Here is a 22586-nt window from a genome sequence, read left to right as displayed (position 1 = left end):
GGAGGTCTTGAACATCAACAAGGCATTAGAGGACTCAGAAGGTCCAAAACCACAAGTTACAGAATAGGTACAGAAATGAAGTTCAATACTTTCACTCGTCAGCATAGACATTCTGTCCTCTGAAAATAAAACGTAAATGAGAAGCACAAAAATGGCAATCAAGCCAAGCAAGTAGAACCTTCATACTCTGTAATCTTCAAGTTCAATTTCACTACACCTGCAGTTTTTCCCACTCTGTAAAACTACCTCAACATTTGTATATAAATGAGGACAAGCATTTGATAGAAGGAATGATAACTACATATCCTCAACCTTCATCCACACCACTCACTATTCTTCACTTCAAACAATGAATATCATTAGACTGATTGTTAAATACTTCATCTAGTTGTAGACTGACAGTTAGATTTCTATGGATAAATAAGAACTGCTATTGGCAGGAAAAAGGAGCAGTTCAGCACCCTCAAGTATAATCAATTACACAACAGGAGTATACTGACATCTGCTTTATATACATATCCAATGATAGGAAAGTATGTGCCTAAATAAATCTGTCCAAGAAACCTACTCTAGTTTCCAGTTTCCTTCTGAACATTCCGCTCTCTGTTCCCTCCACCATGAGGTTTTCTGAAATACTTAGCAATGAATTCTTCGGCCAAGTCAGGATACTTCCCCCTTATAAAATTGTCAAGAGATTTACGATAGGAAAAGTCCTGCTTGTTACCATCAGTGGAGACGATGTAAAAGCACCTGCTCTCCTGGAAACTGATGTGCTTGCTGACCTGTCATAGTAAACTGAGATGTAAATGGCTAGAAATTTGTATTGCAGCCACACAATTACATACGCAAGCAAGAGTATTTTATACACATCAGCTGCTATAAATAGGCATTGATTTTTCAAATTATAATATTTGATCTCAAAGCATGGGAAAATTTGTCAACTAATTGCAAGACAAAAGTGGTCAATAAATCTATAGATAAGAGTAGGACTGGATGATATCGTCGCATAGGCAGTATCACTTTGTGTGCGGGTTATCCTATACAAGTTTCATCATGTTAAATACTGCCATTAGCACAGATAAACATTTGTACTAGAAGCAATAAACTTTGTGAAGGAGGAAGTATTATTTCTTACATGATCCCCAACTAAAAGGTTTATCAATTCTTATATATCATGAGAGACAAAGTGTAATGTCAAATACAATTTTACAAGCCAAAAAGGAGTGGTGAAGCTTACCATGAGAAAATCAATGCCAGTGCCCATCTTCACAGCTTTATCTGGGTGGTACTCGAACACATTTTTAAGTACATAGGACTGATCATCAGCTGAAAGTGGATCGCCGTCATTGTACCTTTAAAAGAGTATTTGTCATTCACAAATCTATGAACGGGAAACTGCGGAATACATGAAATGGGATAGTGCAGACAACATACCATAAGCAGAAAAATATCGCTATAAAAATGGAAACAAAATTGAACAATCGCCCACATGCAACCCTCAGTTATAATCGATTATCAACAAAAGACTTTTTTTCCCAAACAGAACAAAAATATTATGTAAAAAAGATTTAAAGCTCTCATGTAGCATATTAATATGAGAATATTTTCATCAATTTGGACATATTCTACGGTTCCGTAGTATAAGCCAACCAAAGCGTGGAAGTATGTATGAGCATCAAAGAGCTTTACCCAGATTGGTGAATTATTCTTCTGATTGACTGCATAAGTGGCTCAATATCTGAAAGGATTTTTTCCTCATCAGAAGTGAACATATCAAGCCGTTGTCTCGTAGCAGTAAATAATCCACTAATGCCTGGATTGTCTTTCATAATCCTGTCAGATTTCAGTGGCCGGCTCTTGTTTTTCCAGTTACTACCATCTGAATTCCAAAGAGATGTTGACTGATCCTGATTTACCACCTCATCCCAGGCAGATGATTTTCTACATTCACCATCAATCACAATTCTGGCACCCCAGTCTTCAGTTTTTCCTGAAGCAGAATCATGACCTTCTTCATTCCCCCAACTGGCTTCATCACTTCTGCGCGCACTTGTAGATTCCCAGGCACCAGATCCATGACCCCACTGCTCTACGTTGTCAGTATTGCCTAATTCTTCTTCAGGGGGGGCGTCCTTTTGTTTTTCAGCTCCCTTTTGTCCCCAACTGTTCCAGTCACCGGCTTCATCAGCTTTATGCATACTCATAGATTCCCAGGCTCCAGATCCACTGACCAATGGCTCTGCTTTGTTGGTATAACCTAATTCTTGTTCAGGGAGATCTTCATTTTGTTTTTCAACTTCCTTTCCTCCCCAACTGGTCCAGTCACTGGACTCATCAGTTTTAGGCATACTCTTTGATTCCCAGGCCCTAGATCTACCACCCCAAGGTTCTGCTTTGTCAGCATCACCCAATTCTTGTTCAGGAGGGTCCATTGGTTTTTTGGCTCCCCCCTTTTCCCAACTGATCGAGTCACTTGTAGAAGAATCATGAGCTGCTTCGTTCCCCCAACCAGCTATATCAGTTTTGCTCACAGCCTTAGATTCCCAAGCACCGGATCCACTACCCCACGGTCCTCCTTTATCATTATCACTTAATTCTTGTTCAGTCATGTCCTCAAAAGAGGGTTTATCGTTACCAGAATTATGCTCTGGAGAAAGGCTCCAATCAGCAGCTTCATCCCCCATCAGATCATCAATTTCTTCACCTAGACATGAATTAATTAACTCATCTCCATTTATGGCGCCTCTCAACATGTGAAGGAAGTCATAAACATCAATGACATCTTTTTGGTTCGCTTCGTCCTGGAAAAGACACTGATTTCAAAATGATATATCAAAGAAAACATATATGGCAGGACAAGAATTATAAGAGCTTCTCGATAACAAATTTAACAGAAATAATATCATAAACTCTCAAGACAACTGATTCCTCATTTCTATGTTACAAGAGGTAACACTTTACATCACCTTCCAAAACCTAGTTCTTGCGTTCATGATTTAAATTCTATGGTCTGAAGATTATTCTACCCTTATCTAACAGCATCTTAACGAAGTATCCTCCTATGCCACATCTTTAGAAGACACTACAAAAGCTTGAGGTTCCACATTTATCTCCTCTCCTACTTGCTCTGCCAATTACATATCTACTTCTTCAGGTTTCCATTCTACCTTCACTACTTTCCTGAAGTATCTCCGAAGCTCATTTATCAATGAATCGTGATCATGTATTCACAACACTACATAACACGTGTTTAGAAAAATAACTAAAATGCTAGAGAACTCATACAAATAAAGTCAATACTAATCTAACAACATACCTCATAAAACTTCCTACCATAATTAATAAAATCTTAAGAAAGAACAAAATCCTTCAATTTGGTGGACTGTCTATTACCCAACTCTTTTCCCAACCGGTCTTACATAATGTAAGGTTTTGCTTATTTATTAGTTTACAAACTAACAAACTCAGGCGAGATTTTTGAGTGCATATAACATTTTTTCGATCACCCATATATAGGTCTTTCTAAATATTTCCTTGTTGCCTCAACACAAGATGATATATCATACAAGATAGAATCCAAAAGCCTTGATTTAGCAATAGTGTATAATTTGAAGAAAAAAAATAAATTTCATAATTTTCCTAAATAGTGATTAAAAATTGCAAGTAATTCTGGTAATAGTCTGCTTATCACTAGAAAATGGTAATAGTCCCCTTCAAGTCACTACATATCTGCTGTATAACCTTAATTATGGGACTATCCTATTAAGAGTCTTCTGCAACTCTTAACTTGCAACAAGTACCTTTCTTGTGTTCCAGAGGATATCAAATCGAGATCCTGTACCAACTGCCACATGTTTACCCCAAGAACAAGATGCAACAATGCTTTTTAGGGAATCGACATGGCACTTCTCAGCAGCTCTCTCAAAGCAATTTTTTGGTGTCTGCAAGAAATACATGGACATATTACTTGGAAGTGAAGGCAGTTGAACAACATAGAAGCGCTTTAAAACGGATCTCACGACAAATCGTATAAAGTTCTATTACTTACAAACAGTGTAGCATCAGTAAATGGTGCTTGGAACTTCAAGGAGCGCGAAAGTGCCTTATAACCACCAGAATTGAAGCCAACCAAATTTCCTGCACAAGTCATGCTGTTTGCTAAGAGGATTAGATGCTCTTTGAGAACACCTTTGGCTACCATTGTCACAGATGTGGAAAGGCGCTGCAAATTAAAGAAACAACTTAGGCCATTTTTGTTTTAGAAGTAAAAAGTTTCTAAATTAATGGTAGAATATAAGGGTCTGGATCCTCTCTATTGCTTTATGAGACTGAAAGTTCGATACAAAATCCCACAAATGTCTTACTTTCAATTCTGTCATGTATAAAGATCTTTTAACAGCTTTTATTCACTAAAAAGGATTCCCTGCTTTTAACAGCAGCTTTTCAAACAGTTTTTTTAAGCAGAAAAGATAGTGCAGCCCAAGGAAACAAGTACAAAAGTGGAATTGAATACACCAATCAACAATGGTGGGGCCCCACAACAGATGTTACTAAGCATAAAACAGAACCAAATGGAGCATCAGTTCTTTCATGGAGATTCCATATAATACAAAATTTCTCAAGTTAAAAAAGCATTGATTATTTTATCCTACGTACACTACAGAAAATGGATGACAAGACAAAGAAACACAGAAAACCAGCCAAACGGATCCCAGTCTTAAGATTGAGCTCTGGGGAAAGAGGTATGAAAAGGTGGTACTAGAGAAGAAATGGTGGAAACGAATACAGACACAAGCAAGCTTCTGAGGTACTGTATAGAAGAGCAAATATATGATAACCCTCAACATTAGCCAATGAAAATTATAGATCAAAAGTCCAATTTCTGAATATACAAGCATGTGTCTCATGTCCCCATATAAGACGGCAAGAGAGAGAGAGAAGATATGGTTGTTCATGTGGAAAAGAAAAAAAAATTATGGCATACCTGAACTGCTTGATCAAATGCACATGAAACCCCAAGCAATTCTTGTACTTGCTTTATTGCATATGGGACTGAGCGAGTGGTGTCAATTAAATGAAGAACAGGGAGACATGAATCCATGAGTATCCTCCAAGCATCACCACTTTGCTTAACAACGGATTTCTCAAGAACAATATCCACCGCTAATTCACCCCGTCGTGTCCTAGCAGAATTTCTTATCCAAGTTGTTGTTTCTGGACTGACCCAAACTATATTTGCGGAGCAAATCCGAGGGTCGCCTGTCCATAAAGAGAGCGTTTATCACTCAGCAAACATCACTTCTAACTAATACAATAAGGCATGCCTTATGCTTCACAAGAGAGACAAGTGAGTAAGGACCTAATACCTGAGAGCTAAGTCAATTACAGATAAAACAAAGACAGCCCATGGGAAATGCTTAAAAGAAGAGAATGGAACAGAATAATATATGTTTTATAGGATAGAGTTATGGTTAAAGCAATAATAACAACATTCTGAGCAACAAACACCGACAGAAAATAAATTCAGGAAAGGAAAAGTTGTAGTCATAAAAATACCTTTGATAACTGTTTCCAACAGAACCGGGTAAATGATATCAGCAAGGAAGTACGATGTTTTCTCCAAAGGGATGTCCCCTAAAGCTTGCAAGAAGAACATCAAACATGATGTACCAGAGAACTTATCTTTGAGGCATTGCTGGCAAGAGCATGATTCACTGCCATATAGGAAGCAAAAGTAAAGTATAGAAGAAACTTTTGCACTTTCAAACCAGAGAGAGAGAGAGATGACTATATAAGGAAAAAAAAAAAAAAATTTGATCAAATATTTGGGTCAGCTGCATAAATCCTTGATAAAAATTCTTCAGAATCCTCTAAAACCATCGACACTCTCCATTAGTCTAAATCATCACCTCTTCCCCTAGCTTTCTGAAATCTAGAGTCTATCTATATGTCGCATAAAGTGCCACAAGTATGAGCATCATAGAAAATGAACAAAAGAGCCCCAAGCAAAACCTCATTAGCCAATTGAAAAACATCATGAATTACTATATCTGCCGAGTTACTAGTGAAAGTAAAACTACATTGACCTTAAATGAAAGTGAGAACAAATAAACAAACAGATAGTTATAACCATTAAAGCAACATCAAGAGCGTATATAACAACGGACCCAGTTTATATCGGATCTCTCAACATCCTTTTGCAAGAACTTAGTGTTACATTAATAGGCAGCTTGCCTTACATTTTATATTTAATTTTTTTTCCAGAATGCAGTCACGCTAACAATCAATGGGGCGTCAGCGGATATACTGGTATATTGAGCTTTTAAATACAGAAAAAGTTTAGCTCAAACTAAAATATACATATTCAAGCTCTATGGTTTCAAGGATACTATACAGGAAATCAGATTCAGGCTCCAATTCCTAAAAGAAAAATAACTTAAAAGGAAAATGCTTACAACATCTTTTGAGTGGTTGATGTAGACAAGAAAACACATGTTCAAATGATTTCAGGGTCAAGAAAAAAATCTTAAAGAAAGGACAAAACAACAGCTTAGTCTTATATGAATTATGAACAAAGAGTTTATTTTAAGAGATTAGCCTAAGAACGATTATCATTGACCTGTCCAGCAATTCACCAACAACCACCGCTGATATCCAATGATAGCTACTGATCATAGGTGAAGACCATTAAAGATTAAAAACACAACCAACAAAATTGTTAATTGGCACCAACATTCACCATTGATGGTCCACCAGAACTGAAAAGGGACGGAGGACTCTGCTGTGAAGTTTTGGCAGCAGAGTCAGACATGAAGCCAAAAAATAAATGTTATAATAACAAAACGGAATACTTAACTACCTCTCAGTTCAAAAGATAGGCATGTCACTTCCCCATGTGCCACGTGTCATATTAGAAAGAGTGGGTAAAATTATTGATCAGAAAGACTACAAAGCCTCAATTTTCGTTCATATGGCACATCTACGTTAAGAAAGTCAATAGAAAGAGATTTATAATAATCAAGAACATCTTATAGACCAAACCAACCTGACAGTGAGAACTGTCTTTTTAAATAGCTGACCAACTTTCTTCTTCCGGTGGTATAAATTGGCAGTATCTTGGCACTTCTGAAGAACCTCAGACATATTAATGTTCATCTCTTTTAACAGCTTCTGTTCAATAAAAGCTTCATTTCCTTAGAACAATACTAAATTACAACAAGCAACCAAATACTTCAAACGCGGTCTATCTTCCCAAATAACAATCAACCATTAAAAGAGAAAATATCTGACCTTGTTGAGATGAACATGACCAACAAGGAAAGCATCAGCATCAACACTTTCAGATATCTGCTGGCTCCTGTGGTTGAAAAGATAAAATTAAAATTATCAAGTGCATGGGATGGACGGATGCATGTATACACATATGATAAGTACGGGAAAAAGAGTCAGAGGACCCAAGTACTAGAAATCCAAAACTTACTCAATCAAGAAGTCAACAGCAATATCTTTGAGGCTGACTTTATTCAGATGATTCTTGACCAAGTAAACTGCTCTTTCTCGGCAGTATTTCTTCCCACAACGACACTCATTTAAGTACAAAATTATGCGCCGGTCAATAACATCATTCTTAAAACCGACTTTACAAAGCAGTATTTCCTGTGAAAAGCGAAGATTTCAGATTGGAAAGACAAATTCCCGAAAAGAACTTTATGTGGAGCAAAGTAAATGGCTAAGAAAAATAGTGTTACAATATATTTTCTACAAGTATTACCTTCATTAATTCCCATGAGGAATTGCTACTTGGAGTAGAATCAAGAACAGCCTTGTAAGCAGGATTTGACATTGCAGTCGCAGCCAGCACACCAACAGGTTCGCCAGCAGGGAATAAACTCTGTGACTTGGTTCCCAGATTCACCCCATACTCAAATTGGATAATGGAATTGCTGCAAACATTTCTTACAGTGCCATCATAACAGATGACAACATCCCGAAGGATAGCCATCAGGTTTTTAAATAAGGTTCCTGGCTCAGATAATCCTTTGGTGGAGCGAACTATAACTTCTCTCGTTGAAATTGAATGCATCATCTCTTCAAATGGATTTAGTCCATGGAAGAAACAGCTCTTGATAAACCCATTCTTTGCAGACTGGTCTCCATCAGAATGACACTTTCTTTCAAAAAGAGAGGCCATGTCCTCCGCCAATGTCTTAGAATAAAGTTTTCCCTTGTCCGAAATCTGAAGACCAAGTAACCCAATTTGCTGCACTACCTTGTTGACTGCTGAAATGCTCTTGAGGTCAATTAAATCACCCCAAACAGATGAGTCCAATTGCTCTACGCCTACAGCCTCCCTTGACATTACAAATTCTTCCAAACCAATACTAAAGCCTTCAGCATGCAAACCCTCCATCAACAAGGGCTGTAGCGAGTCAAAAAAATCCAAGACAGCCTTTGGACCCTTCTCAATGAAAATGGAGGTCACGAGTTCATTTAACAAAGGTTGCACAGCCTCCTGGCTGAGATCAAAACCATAACAGTCGAAACATGAAGGCATAGCCGATTGCAGAATCTGCATAACCGTCCAAAGAGGCCCAGAACTATAACCTTTGAACAAAGCAGGTTGTGGCAAGACATTTGGAACAAACATAGCCAGTTGTTGGGCAGCAGCTTTGTCAAAAACATATTTCTTAAACATCAATTTAAGCGATAAAAGTGCATCTGTAGCCAGTTGCAAGTTAAGCTTGCCATTGTGGGAACTGAGCAACTGCTTGTCCACCGCAAAAAGCTCCAGAACTTCAGCTTTTGCAGCAAGAGACTGGGGATAGAAAAGGTGCACACAATCTCCATCAAAATCCGCACTCAGAGGCCCACAAATGAGAGGGTTAATCTTTACAGTGTGATCATCATGTACATAAACTCTGAGTGCTAGAAGGGAGTGCTTATGAGTCGTGGGCGGCCTATTAATAAACACATAGTCACCATCCATAATCCGCCGATGCACGACTTGACCTGGCCTAAGAAATGTGTGCCCCTTAGAGCCTTCCCGCAATGAATAACTGGATGACCCATCCCTGTATGTTAGGCACAAATTATTGTCCACCATCTCTTGCAAGTACTTAACATTGTGCTCATTCACTCTTTCTTCAAAAGTAATCCTCTGTGCAATCTCCGATGGTATACCAATCTCATTAACACCCTTATATGCATCACCAGTAATCACACTACGGGAGGAAAACCCAGAACCCTTTCTAATGAACAACGTTCTCATTTTTTCCAGCCAGGCCTTGGTTGAAGAATTATCCGATTCTTTGTTAATCCCAAATCTTGTATCCAGATCTCGTGATGTCTTCACTGTGCCCCGCACTTGAAGATATTGATTAACAGCTGATTGCAAATCATGAGCTTCAACCTCATGTGACGCAAAGTTTGGCGTACCAGACCGCGAACTTTTTATCATTTCAACTTGCTTCAAGACTTTCTTCAGCATTGATATAGATGGATCCTAAAAAGCACCACCGAGTTAGAAACCAAAATAAAGTCAACTGATAAATACATTGTTGTATTGATAAGCAAGCTGATTAGCTGATAATTGGCTTACCGAAGCCGTCACTATAGCACCGTCAGTCACCTCTGGCAAAGATAAACAATTTGGAGGGACAGGCAAGTATTGCATGACATATCCCTCTTGAGGGAAAAACTCCTTCGCCACTAGTTTTTTTCGACTTTCCTCTGGAATTCTTTTAAGAATTTCCATCACCTAATACAAGTTGTCCCAAAGAAAAATAAATTGAAGAATAAACTTCTTCATAAGAACATTACCAAAACGACATTGAAGAGATAAAAAAGTGGGGCAATGCCAAAGCATCTCTGATATCTAAATTATTGTAGGATATGATTGCTTTCATAAAGTCTACAAGCTCAGAAGCTGGATAAAGGCATTGCTATAACTACTTTGAGTTCTGTTATCAAATAAAAACACTATAACTTTATCATCAGAAGGCAATGGCTAACCCCCTAGCTGATGGATTCAGTCAATGAAACATCACTGTATTTGAGAACGATGCAAACACCATTGAACTAATTAGACTAACAAAAAAAACACAGCTATACGCAAATGCTTACACATAGAAACGCACAAACTTATGCATCTCACACAGTTGTAGCATAAAGCAGAAAATGAGGATAAGAATGGCAAATAGGTTTTGTATTCAATAATGACTAACTCAATAACACGGTAAAAAACCATACAGACCTATTACCAAAATATGAAGACCATCTAAATTGCAAGGAACAAAAAAAATGATTCACAAATAAAAAGCAGTTAAACATCACAGTAATTGACAATCCTAAAATCCCTAATACCAAAGATCACGCGAAAACACAATTACATTGAAAACTAACCTCACAAGGAAGCAATGCCCGAGTGATGTTGTCACCATAGCGGAAACCGTATTTCTCCAAGAAATTCCAGAATCCATCCTTTAATCTCGACTTAGACGGTAACTTCAGTTCCAAATAAGAACCATCTGTCGTTTTGACTTCACAGATGGAAATTTGTGGAGCATCCTAAAACAACAAAAGGAAAAAAAATAATCAACCTTGAATTTTGCGATGCACCAACAACAATAATTTCCAAATCTGATAACAGGTATAGACACCAACTTGAAGTAAGAGTAGTTCTGTGGATTTATAAAATCTATTAAAAACATGCATGATGTCCAATTCAAGAGGGGAAAATAGAAGATTAAAAAAGAAAGAAATAAGTTACAAAAGGAAGAAGGGACAGCTACATGGTGTACAATAAAAACTTTAACAATGTAAAGGCAAGGGAACAGATTGAGTCTTTTACCCACCTCGCAGCATGAAGATAGCAATTTTCCACTAATGCTATCACTCTTTATCTGAAAACAACAAAACCATATAGATCAAGCACCAAAAGCAAAGACTACCACATATCTGATATTTGTAATAAAGTGACAGGGCATCGCAGCTTAGTCCTTGCACCACCAGGTGCCTTAATAAAATTCTTTTCCACTCACAAAGATCCTTGCACCTCCAATAAAACTTTTTCTTAGTTTCTTAGGCATTTTTAGGCTCAATTCCAGATCCCAAAGTCTTATGGCAATTCATGCTATCATATGATGATCAATGGTCAACATTGTGTACATCATTCAAAAAGATTCTGGTTACCTATGTTTACCATTTTTCTTTTACCTACTTTTGCCATTTTTATACTATTCAATTACAATATTTGATATTCATATGCCACGTCCTACACTGGTGAGGCATTAAACACTTGCCTTTCTTCCACCTTAGAAAAACCATGTTAAACTTACTTGGGCCATCTATCCTCACCTGAAGTTGAAGAAAAAAAATAAAAAAGATACTTTCATCTCTATTAAAAGATGAATCTAAAACTATAATGACATTTCTGGAATCTAGACGAAATAACCAATTAGTGAGTACCTTATTGTTTCTGATCTTTAAGCACTTCAAGCACAACAAGCTCAACATCTTCTTTAGTTCACTGATATGACTAGGATGATATATGGGTATGGGTAATTCGATATACCCAAAATGACCTGAAAGAAGTAAATCGAAGAAATTACGAACTCCCAAAGGTAATCATATATGCAATTGTATGATTATCTAATTTTTGTATATTAATGATGTGAATTACAAGTCCAATATAAAAAATTGTGTACCTTCACATTTTCCTGGTTCAGAAGTGCCACAAGACTCACATTTACCAAATTCAAGGGGCAACCCGAGGAAGGGGTTCGATAATTGACTAGAGTGGCTGATAGGGCAGTCACTGATTGATGCTGTACACTATTAAACAATGTACAATTAGTAAAGGAATCACGAGTTAAAATATTTAAACAATCAGAAAATGAAACTATTACTGGAAAGTTGTCATTTGGGAGGATTTGCTGAAATTCCTAATTTAAGTTCCATATGTTATATTAGCATAGTAGCAATTGAGTAGCAACTGAGAAACTAGTTGAAGTCGTAAATCAATAAATATACAATCCACTTATAGCAAGTATCAATGACCATGGAAAAGTTTGAGTAGACTCTAAAGAGTGCTCATTTTAGCATTGGAAAGAAAAAATCCCAGCTTATTTGCCAAATACAAGATAAACTGTGCCATCACATGGTTATACAATATGGACCCCCTCATGGAAGTGAGGTCAAGAGTGCAGAGATACTACAATAAAGATGACATCCAGAGTAGACGTAAGGTCCTCTAAGCTTTTTAATGAGAGGACTATTTATGGAAAATGATGTTTTATAAATGTTCTATATAAAATTTGATCAACACATTCAGTGGACCACAAGGTGAATCTATCCTAGAAAAGAGTGAAAAGGGAAAAAGCAGTCCTATTTCACTGAGTCACAGACTCACAGAGCAACAATTGCTAGCAAACCCCAAATACTCGCTGTCTAACATTTCCCCATATAAAATTTGAATCAGCTTCAAAAACAGTCTTTATAATCCTATTTTAGAAGGTTTCGAAGGGCTCAAGCAACAATTGCTTTACCAAGAAACAATGTAAACTACAAAAAACCGCGAATCCCTAGTCAATATTACTTGGGCAATTAAACATTTAAACTACAAAATTGTTGAAACTAGCACAGCATAAACATACATGCACATCTCAACAAAATTCTTTGATTTTTCCAACATACACACATCAATGCAGAAGCTAGAACTCCACTTACTATTTCCTGCCGTGTTGCCAAACCAAATTTGATTCCTGTTATCGCCCCTTCCAAAAGAGAAGATGAAGTACTTTCTTCCATTTTCTAACAAGAATAGTCACACCCTACAACAAAGGCACACGAAAACGTGTTAGGTACCAGATAAAGAACATAAAACAGGGCACAGAAAAACTGAGAAACTCACGAACAAAAGAAAAACTTCCCATTTCGAACAAAAAAAATAGATCTCCCAATTTTCAACAGAAAATCACAAACAAAAGAAACTACTGTTTGGTAACGCATGTTCAATATCGAGCACTGAAAAACACACTCGGCCAGTATTAAACCTGACTTTTAAAACAATTTGCTCCACTTTTCCCTCACTTTCTCAGAACCCAAACACAAAGAAAACAAAAATGCAGATTCAGAGTAGGGAAAATCACCAGCGATTCTTGCTATCTCCGTGCTTTGACTAGCCGATTGTGACCAAAAACCCTAAAATTAAACCCTCCAAATACAGAGACGACTAACCAAATGGGCTTCAGTAAAGGTCAGAAAGCGTTGTGCGCGAACACAATTTTTGAAGGAAAGAGGATCGACCGTACAAAAATGACAGCGATTTTTAGCGCTCTCTCTCTCTCTCCAAACGATTCGGAGTGAAAAAGGAGAGAGATTCAAGAATCGGAAGAGAGAGAGTGGGCCTGTTGCATGCAGAAAATATTTTTGGTCTTTCACCAATTTTGAGTTTTTTTTTTTTTTTTTTGCTTTGTAAAAATAAAAGAAAATAGAATTAAAATGTTTTTTTATTTTAAGTCCGTAAAGGGTGGAGGTCCTGGCGACCTTCTAGTGCCAGTGTGTTTCAACCACTGGATGGGTTTAATCTAACGGCTTGGAATTAAGGACCCCATCTACCCAAATTTGATGGTGACATTAGTGACACTTTTGGAGCTGTTGGATGTCTTTTGTGTTTATTAAATGGTAATAAATTGATATTTTGGAAATATCATTCACAAATATGTTTTTTATTGGAATCGAACATTTGACACATATATCTAACCCAATCGATTATCAACCGAGTCACCTCTCATTGGTATAAATTGATATCATTCTTAGAGAAAGTCATAATAACAAATTTTGGAACTTTATTATCTCAGGGGAAAAAAACCAATGTTCATAGTGGTCATTTCAACCTCCAAAACTCTACCACATTCATAGTTAGAAATTAACCATAGTTTAGAATATGTCCAAACACTATAAGGATAAATAGAGTTAAGAGATGGATAGTTAGGTGAGGGAAGTTATGGAAGGGAGCGCTTTTACTCATACTTATTTGGATATAAGGTATGGTAGTATATCTTATAACCTCGACGTCGGCTTCCTTGTAACCTCGACATCGACCTTTCATAACCTCGTCCTCGACCTCTTCGTAACCTCGGCATCCACTTACTCATCATATCGACATCAACTTTTGGTCTCTTACCACTTCAACATCTGATCATATTGTAAACCATTTTAGATTTACCCAACACTCGTATTACCTTGTATATCCCCGAGAGCAATCTCACTCCTGACATTAAAAGAATTCATCTTAGACACCTCCCCACCAAACCCCCTATGTCAGACTTTACTTCTGATACACAAAACAGCTCCTGCCTTATCCCTTTTATCAAACCTTATTATTCAACAATGACATATTATTTTATTGGATGGAATTTGATTTTGATTTGAGATTTTGTTTCTGTGTTCAAGCAGGGATTTGCTATATTAACATCATCAGTTTCTGCGATCCCTTGACATTATCGTAAATCAGTGTTCTTTGCAGCACTTTACATAATATCTGTCGGAGAAGGTGGCATGTGTGCAGACATTTGCAGCAGATCTGTTTGATGAAGACAAACCAGAAGAAAAGGAAGCCAAGAGCTCATTCTTCAAGTGGTGGTATTTTGGTTTAGTGCAGCTATTGCATTTTTTTTTTTTTTGCTTATCTACATAATAGTCTTGTGCGTATATAGGACATTATTGGATGGGCACAGGATATGGTGTGCTTGCCGCAGCCTTGGCAATGGCATTGATAGTTTCTATATAGTATTGGTTAGTAGAGAACATTTTTATTTTTGTCAGTCATTGATGCCCTTGCTACTTCATTTAGGCTATACAGAGTTATAATTGCCAATAGCATTCTTCTCTAGAATTGGCAAACTGATGCAAACTTGGTGTGGCATTTTGTCGAACACCTGCTGCACACAACTACCATAATTGGTATTGGTCGATTTTAGTGAAAAGAATTCATATTCTCTTGACAATCTAATTTAATGTTTGATCAAAACTGCGTATTTCTTGACAGGGTAGTGATAATTGAAAGTATTGGTGCCACAACCAAAACCAGAAACCCTTGGAAGCTATGTTCACAAAACCAAGCAGAAGTGAAGCCTGTTGTTAGATTAGTCCCTATATAATTAACTGGATTAATGTACTACACCATATTTATGCAAATGCAAACCTAATTTTGCTCTCAGATAGCATATGTCAAATGGGTGTCCATTGGCTCCAAGAAGAACAGAAATGTGATACAAATTAGCTGCACAGAGTTTTTTTTTCCTTTTTTTTTTCAGATCATGATCAGTTTGACAACTCAGTGGCCTGTGTCAAGATTGCCAAACAGAGATGATCAACAGCAGCTCAATGCTTGCTGAAATGATGGAGCAATTATCACTGTATTATACAAACAGAGGGGTATATAAAATCTTAGAATCTGAGGGAGTAACCGTATGGTTCAAAGCAGTCACAATCTCAAAACATCACCCTTCAACAAGGTATAGGAGAAATTGTATTCTACGGCTTGTTAAATCCCAAAACGGAAACTAATGATTGTTTTTAAAGATTCATATTACTTGCTGTTAACAGTTTATATAATGCATGATTTTACATAGTTATATTTTTTTTAGATATTTTAAATAGTTATAGTAGTATTTAATTTTTATAATAATGATGATTATAGGTAACAATTATCCGGGTATTCCATTATAAAAACAATGATAATATTATACGGGTATTTATTTAATTTCATAAAAATAAATTCTGAGAGCTCCTTCAACAATCAATAAACCCCAAAACAAAACCCGTCGCTCGCAAATTCCAAATATTTCACATCAATGAGCAAGAGAGCCTTGAAGGCCCTTCTCTCTCACTCAATCCCAACCCTCTCATCATGTCTTCGACCCAACCTCATTATTCCTTCAAAAACTCCTTCAAAGCTTTTCAGTGCTTCCCGCCAAGGTCTCTTCTCTTTGGTATCCAGATTCGCCACCACTCCTTCACCACCGGACAATCTTGAAGGATTGGTTGATGCGGACTATCTAGCTTGGATTGAGAATTCGCCAGTCGAGTCATTTTCTAGCGAGGAATTTGCCTTGTTGTCTGATTCTTTGTCGGATACTACTGATGCTGGTTCTGGGTCGCAAAAGTTTGAGGTTGGTAAGTTCTCTAATGATGCTCTTTTGATTGCAAACGGTGTCGTGAGTAGTGATGACGGGTTTGGTAGCAAAACCCATAAATTTCTTAGGCAATTTAGGGAGAAATTGAGTGCAAATATTGTGATTGAGGTATTGAATATAGTTAAAAACCCAGAATTGGGTGTCAAGTTCTTTATATGGGCGGGTAGGCAAATTGGGTATGCTCACACAATGCCTGTCTATAGTGCATTGTTGGATAGACTAGAATGTGATAATGACGATAGAGTGCCGGAACCATTTTTGCAAGAAATTAAGGGAGAAGATAAGGAAGTGCTGCGGAAGTTGCTTAATATTTTGATACAGAAATGTTGCAGAAAGGGGTTGTGGAATGTGGCATTGGAGGAGCTAGGGAGGCTTAAGGATTTCGGGTATAGGCCCTCTAGATTGACCTATAATGCTCTTGTTAAAGTGTTTCTGAAAGCCAACCGATTAGATACTGCTCATTTGGTTTATAGGGAAATGTCGGATGCAGGATTTAGGATGGATGCTGCTACACTAGGTAGTTATGTGAATTCCCTTTGCAAGGCAGGGCAGTGGAGGGAAGCCCTCACACTGATTGAAAAAGAAGAATTTGTTCTGGATACAATTATTTATACACACATGATATCTGGGTTATGTGAAGCTTCGCTTTTTGAAGAAGCCATGGATTTTTTAATTAGGATGCGGGCTAGTTCTTGCATACCTAATGGCATAACTTACAGGATTTTACTTTGTGGATGTTTGAGAAAAAGACAGCTTGGTAGGTGTAAGAGGATTCTTAATATGATGATTACAGAAGGCTGTTATCCTGCTCCTAAGATATTTAATTCTCTCATTCATGCGTATTGCAAAGCTGGAGACTACTCCTACGCCTATAAGGTGCTTAAGAAAATGGTTACATGTGGTTGCCAGCCTGGTTATGTCCCTTACAATATCTTGATTGGTGGAATATGTGGCAATGTGGAGTTACCTAGTTCTGATGCATTGGAATTGGCTGAGACAGCTTACAGTGAAATGTTTGATGCAGGTTTTGTACTAAACAAGATTAATGTCAGCAATTTCGCTCGATGTCTTTGTAGTGCTGGAAGATTTCAGAAAGCGTATAACATTATTTGTGAAATGATGATGAAGGGTTTTAAACCTGATACTTGTACATACACCAATGTGATTGGTTATCTATGTAATGCCTCAAAAGTAGAAAAGGCTTTTCTATTGTTTGAAGAAATGAAAAGGAATGGTGTTGTTCCTGATGTCTATACATATACAATATTGATTGACAGTTTCTGTAAAGCTGGTCTAATAGAACAGGCTCGCAACTGGTTTGACGAAATGGTAAGAGATGGTTGTTCACCAACCGTGGTTACTTATACTGCTCTCATTCATGCTTACCTTAAAGCAAGGAAGCTGTCAAATGCAAATGAGGTATTTGAGATGATGTTATCTGAAGGTTGCTTTCCTAATATTGTTACATATACAGCTCTAATTGATGGTCATTTCAAGGCTGGAGAGGTTGAGAAAGCTTGCCAGATTTATGCCAGAATGAGAGGTGCTGATATCTCAGATGTAGATATGTATTTTAGGGATACTGACGATGACAGAAAAGAACCAAATGTTTTTACATATGGGGCATTGGTCAACGGCTTATGCAAGGCTCACAAGGTCAAAGAGGCATGCAACTTATTGGATGCCATGTCAGTGGAAGGTTGCGAGCCGAACCATATTGTATATGATGCTCTTATAGATGGATTTTGCAAGGTTGGGAAGCTAGATGAAGCACAAGAAGTGTTTGCCAAAATGTCAGATCGTGGGTATAGCCCGAATGTGTATACTTATAGCTCATTGATTGACAGGTTATTTAAGGATAAAAGGCTAGATCTTGTTCTGAAAGTCCTGTCAAAAATGCTGGAAAACTCATGTGCTCCTAATGTTGTTATCTACACAGAGATGATTGACGGCCTTTGTAAAGTTGGTAAAACAGATGAAGCCTTTAGACTTATGCAGTTGATGGAAGAAAAGGGTTGCTGTCCTAATGTTGTGACATATACTGCAATGATAGATGGATTTGGCAAAGCAGGTAAAGTAGCCAAATGTCTTGAGCTTCTGGAACAAATGTGTTCCAGGGGTTGTGCACCAAATTATGTGACCTATAGAGTATTAATACATCATTGTTGTGCTGGTGGTCTTTTTGATGATGCTTATAAACTTTTGGAAGAGATGAAGCATACGTACTGGCCTAGGCATATGGCAAGCTATCGAAAAGTCATTGAAGGTTTCAGCAGCGAGTTCATTACTTCTCTCGGGCTGTTAGATGAGATGACGAAAGATGATTCAGTGCCAATTATCCCAGTCTATAGAGTTATGATTGATAGTTTTGTAAAAGCTGGAAGACTGGATGAGGCTCTGGAACTGCTTGAAGAGATAGCACAATTACCGCAATTTTCTGCCACCAGCAGGAATACATATGTTTTGTTAATTGAGAGTCTCTGCCTTGCAAATAAGGTAGACAAAGCTTTTGAGTTGTATGCAGACATGATTCATAAGGGTGGGGTTCCTGAGTTGAGTACATTTTTTCACCTTATCAAAGGATTGATCAAAGTTAACAAATGGGAAGCAGCACTTCAGCTCTCCGATAGCATATGTCAAATGGGTGTCCATTGGCTCCAAGAAGAGAAATCTGACACAAATTAGGTGCACAGTTGGTTTTTTTTTTTTTTCCTTTCAGATCATGGTCAGTCTGACAACTCAGTGGCATGTGTCAAAATTTCCTAACAGAGATGATTAACAGCTAAATGCTTGCTGAAGTGATGTAACATTTTTTTACGCCATCATGGCCTATAATTGAGATGTACTATATCTCCTGCGCCTGATGAGAATTTTTTTTTGGTTTGCTTCAATAGAATGAAGGTGTGTTTCTCTTACTGATGATGTGCACATCCTTTGATTCTGAATAGATGATATGATTGCTATACCATTTATTTGTGATTCAATTTTTTTCCAGGGTTGCTCACATTGTACCTAAGAGTGTAGCATTGCATTTCAGAAAGTATCAACCAGAAGCATCTGGAGCAGAGCTCTAAGGATGACGTTGATCTCCATTGAGCAAGGCATCCAAATGTCCCGGTTCATTCTTACAAGATAAAAGAGCTGGTAAGTAAATATTATTTATCTGAATCTCTCCATAGATTCATTTAAGAGCTATAAGAATATTTATGCCTATAGTTGAAATATTTAACCACTTTAGAGAAATATGGAGGGGAGGCATTAGCAATTTAGCATGTCCAGACATTTAAAAGGAAAAGAAAACTGTTGGTCCATAGGACAACATGTTTTACAATTCGTTTATTTGTGGATTTTTGTACACAAAGTGATAAGCTGTGAATTAATATAGCACATCTAAACAACATACAATTAGGACTTTAAAAGAGACTCAGAAACACTTATTAATCAGTAACAGTAGCACCCCCATATTTCGATACTATATCACTTGATTTCATGATAATGTGGTTCAGACTCTGATGAGCAGATGGTCGCACTGTGAAGTACAACGGTCTCAACTGTAAGACCCGGACCAAACCCAAACAAAACCCCATTCCATCCCTTCCCCAGTGGTGGCCTTCCCTTCATCCGCAGACCTCTTTCTCATCTCATCCAAGATGAAGAACACACATGCACTTGACATGTTACCATACTCACTTAAAACGTAACGACTTCCTGAGTTTATCTTCTTTCAGTCTGAGTTCGGAGTCAATCTTGTTTAAGATCTTACTGCCACCCGGGTGAGGAACCCAGAACACTGAGTTCTAATCACTGATTCCAAGTGGATTAAAAGCTTCTGTTAAGCAACTTCCAATGTTTTCAGCAATTAAGGAAGGTACATCCTTAAGTAAGTGAAATGTTTGTCCTGCTTCAATGATGTGGGCCTCTATTGAACCCTCAGAGTCAGGTATGATAGTCTGCGTTGCTGATACAAGCTCGAATAATGGACACTCAATTGAAACATCAGGATCAGCACCAACAATCAATGCAGCAGCTCCATCCTCAAAAAGTGCTTGGCCCACCAAAGAGTCAACATGGGCTTCAGATGGGCCGCGGAAGGTAACAGCACCGATTTCTGAACATACCACAAGAACACGAGCTCCCTTGTTGTTCTCTGCAAGGTCCTTGGCCAGGCGGAGGGTGGTGGCACCTGAATAGCAACCAAGTAAGTAAAGCATGACACGATTAATGGAGGGCTTGAGGCCGAGGAGCTTGACGAGTTGGTAGTCTGCACCAGGCATGTCTACACCGGAGGTAGTAGTGAAGATGAGGTGAGTGATCTTGGACTTTGGCTGTCCCCATTCTCGGATGGCTTTAATAGCTGCTTCTTTTCCTAGTTTTGGTACCTCACGAATCACCATTTCTTGTCGGGTGTTGAGAGATGGAGCCATGAAGGTACACATGTTGGGACTCTTCTTCAATATGTCTTCTGTTAGGTACATCTGACGTTTCCTAATCATTGTCCTGTCACCTGTCAACAAAGATTTCGAAACATGATCAGTTGAAAGTGTAGTTCTTACAAGGATCTTGAGGTAGCCTTTAAAAAAAAAGAATTAAAAACAATTCATTGGATTATTTTGCTGACATGACTATTTTCCAATTATTGCAGTGGAATTTGAATTGGAGGGGATCTTAAACCCTTTTAGTATACAAACACACATATGCGCTTGAACTTGTCTTTGAGCGCGGTCATGTGCTCGCTATCAGTGATCCTGAAATAAAAATCGGGATATTCAGCTTGTAGGAAATGGTTGGGTGGAGTGGCTGTGCCAATGGCTAGAATGGTGGCTGGACCCTTAGCCCTTTGAGCATTTCTGATATCCTCAACTGATGCCATGTATTCTAATTACGAGAAAGACTTGATCAATGTAAGTAATTTCAATGAGGAGAAGTGAGGAAGAGCATTCTATTTATATATTTCCTCAGAATTGTGATGGAAGTGGAGCAGGTAGAGATGGCATTGTTGATGTTGTATTATGTAGAGGATTAATTGAACATAAAATAGTTGGTGCACATTTATTTTGTACCACTAGTTGCTAAATCCAACACCTAATTATTCTTCAGTTCTTGCTTTATTAAGCACATGGAGTTGCTTTGCTAAACCCAACACCTAATTATTCTTCGGTTCTAGTGGAGTTCATGAAGCTAACATCTTCAGGCTATAACGGGGGAGAGGGAATTCGAACTCTAGTCACCAAGGTGCTACACACAATCCTTATCACTCTATTTAATGGCTCGGGTGTATTTCAGGCTTTATATTTCATCATGCAATGCCTTTGTAATTTCATTTGTATTGTGAATGTTTAATTCCACTACAAATGGATAAGCCCCTGAAATGAAATGGAGAAGCGTTTTCCCATGAAATTAAACTGTGTGCAGTTGAAGACCAACCCAAAATGGAAAACTAAAAGAGGGGCCGTTAATGGAACTCAAGCCCAATAAGCAAAGTGAATTGCCTATATCGGAAAGAAATCTTTTCGATCACTTTTTTTTTTTTTTCCTTCTCGACGTCAACCCACCATGCCCTGCCGACCACCATGCCATATCACACGTGTAATGTTGCAATCATCTAATCAACTTGAAAATTTATCACCACCACTACATATCTTCTGATAGCTGACTCAATGATGTCAACTTGAAACTTTAGCTCACTTGGTGTTGTGAAAAAGTTGATGATTTACTTGAAAGGTCCTAGAAGGCCTTGCAAGTCTTGTGATGGGTTGATTTTGATCTTGGGCTTGAGAAAACAAACAATATCTTATAAGGATAGTCAAGTTTGGGATACAGAGTTCATCCTTACTTCCTAACACTTGGTTACATGTATCCCACTTCGCGATCTACAAGTTATTTAGAGAGGGTGAGTACTCACTTTCTCACCTTAAAGAGGTTATAGGTTCTAGTAAGAAATACGGAGTAACTTTCTAAAACAAAATCGTGAGGAAGATGGTAAGAATGTCGGCAGAGGTGTGAAAATGCTTCCTCAACCACCACTATATATCTACCGAAAGCTGACTCATTGATGTCATGTACAACAAATCACTAGCATTTGCTCACTTGCCTTGCATGTATTCCTACCTAGTTGTTTGGAGAGAGTAACAAAGTACTTGTTTATTTGGATAAAAAAAGAAAGACAGAAAAAACTCTGAAACATGTATTTTGGTATTTTGGGTAATGATAGTGCTCTATATATATATATATATATACAACAAATCTCTAGCATTAGCTCACTGCCTTGCATGTATTCCTACCTAGTTGTTTGGAGAGAGTGACAAAATACTTGTTTATTTCGATAAAAAAAAACAAAGATAAAACTGAAAATATATATATATATATATATATAGTGGATTTGAATTA

At 37.7% G+C, this 22586-nt stretch overlaps 2 protein-coding genes and 1 pseudogene across 11 annotated transcripts; 1 reads left to right on the top strand and 2 right to left on the bottom strand.

The window, feature by feature from the left end:
• Positions 1–302: 302 nt before the first annotated feature.
• Positions 303–13437, bottom strand: LOC119989433 (DNA-directed RNA polymerase V subunit 1-like). 2 transcript variants are annotated; one of them, XM_038834942.1, is made up of 18 exons: positions 13149–13437; positions 12727–12830; positions 11706–11832; positions 11467–11582; positions 10854–10901; positions 10402–10566; positions 9599–9757; positions 7772–9502; positions 7481–7656; positions 7291–7357; positions 7046–7170; positions 5557–5714; positions 4985–5259; positions 4049–4222; positions 3801–3941; positions 1690–2813; positions 1238–1352; positions 303–782 (listed from the first exon to the last, which is right to left on the bottom strand). In XM_038834942.1, the coding sequence occupies exons 2-18, from the start codon at positions 12805–12807 to the stop codon at positions 570–572; spliced, it is 4995 nt and encodes a 1664-aa protein (XP_038690870.1). In that variant the 5' UTR covers positions 12808–12830; positions 13149–13437; the 3' UTR covers positions 303–569. The 2 variants fall into 2 exon arrangements, with proteins under 2 accessions (XP_038690870.1, XP_038690871.1); XM_038834943.1 differs by having other exon boundaries at positions 1690–2801; positions 13149–13436.
• A 2356-nt stretch (positions 13438–15793) lies between these two features.
• LOC119989434 (pentatricopeptide repeat-containing protein At1g06710, mitochondrial) lies at positions 15794–21152 on the top strand. 9 transcript variants are annotated; one of them, XM_038834949.1, is made up of 5 exons: positions 15794–18884; positions 18969–19100; positions 19195–19343; positions 19928–20764; positions 20842–21152. In XM_038834949.1, the coding sequence occupies exon 1, from the start codon at positions 15858–15860 to the stop codon at positions 18882–18884; it is 3027 nt and encodes a 1008-aa protein (XP_038690877.1). In that variant the 5' UTR covers positions 15794–15857; the 3' UTR covers positions 18969–19100; positions 19195–19343; positions 19928–20764; positions 20842–21152. The 9 variants fall into 9 exon arrangements, with proteins under 9 accessions (XP_038690877.1, XP_038690872.1, XP_038690879.1 ...); XM_038834944.1 differs by having other exon boundaries at positions 19195–20764; XM_038834951.1 differs by having other exon boundaries at positions 15794–19100; positions 20134–20764.
• Positions 19677–21100, bottom strand: LOC119989436 (annotated as a pseudogene).
• Positions 21153–22586: the final 1434 nt, after the last annotated feature.

Source organism: Tripterygium wilfordii, chromosome 21 (genome assembly GCF_013401445.1).
Source record: "Tripterygium wilfordii isolate XIE 37 chromosome 21, ASM1340144v1, whole genome shotgun sequence".
In the NCBI taxonomy this organism is placed as follows: domain Eukaryota; kingdom Viridiplantae; phylum Streptophyta; class Magnoliopsida; order Celastrales; family Celastraceae; genus Tripterygium; species Tripterygium wilfordii.
Note: the sequence above shows the minus strand (reverse complement) of the source record. Positions and strands in the feature narration are given on the sequence as shown.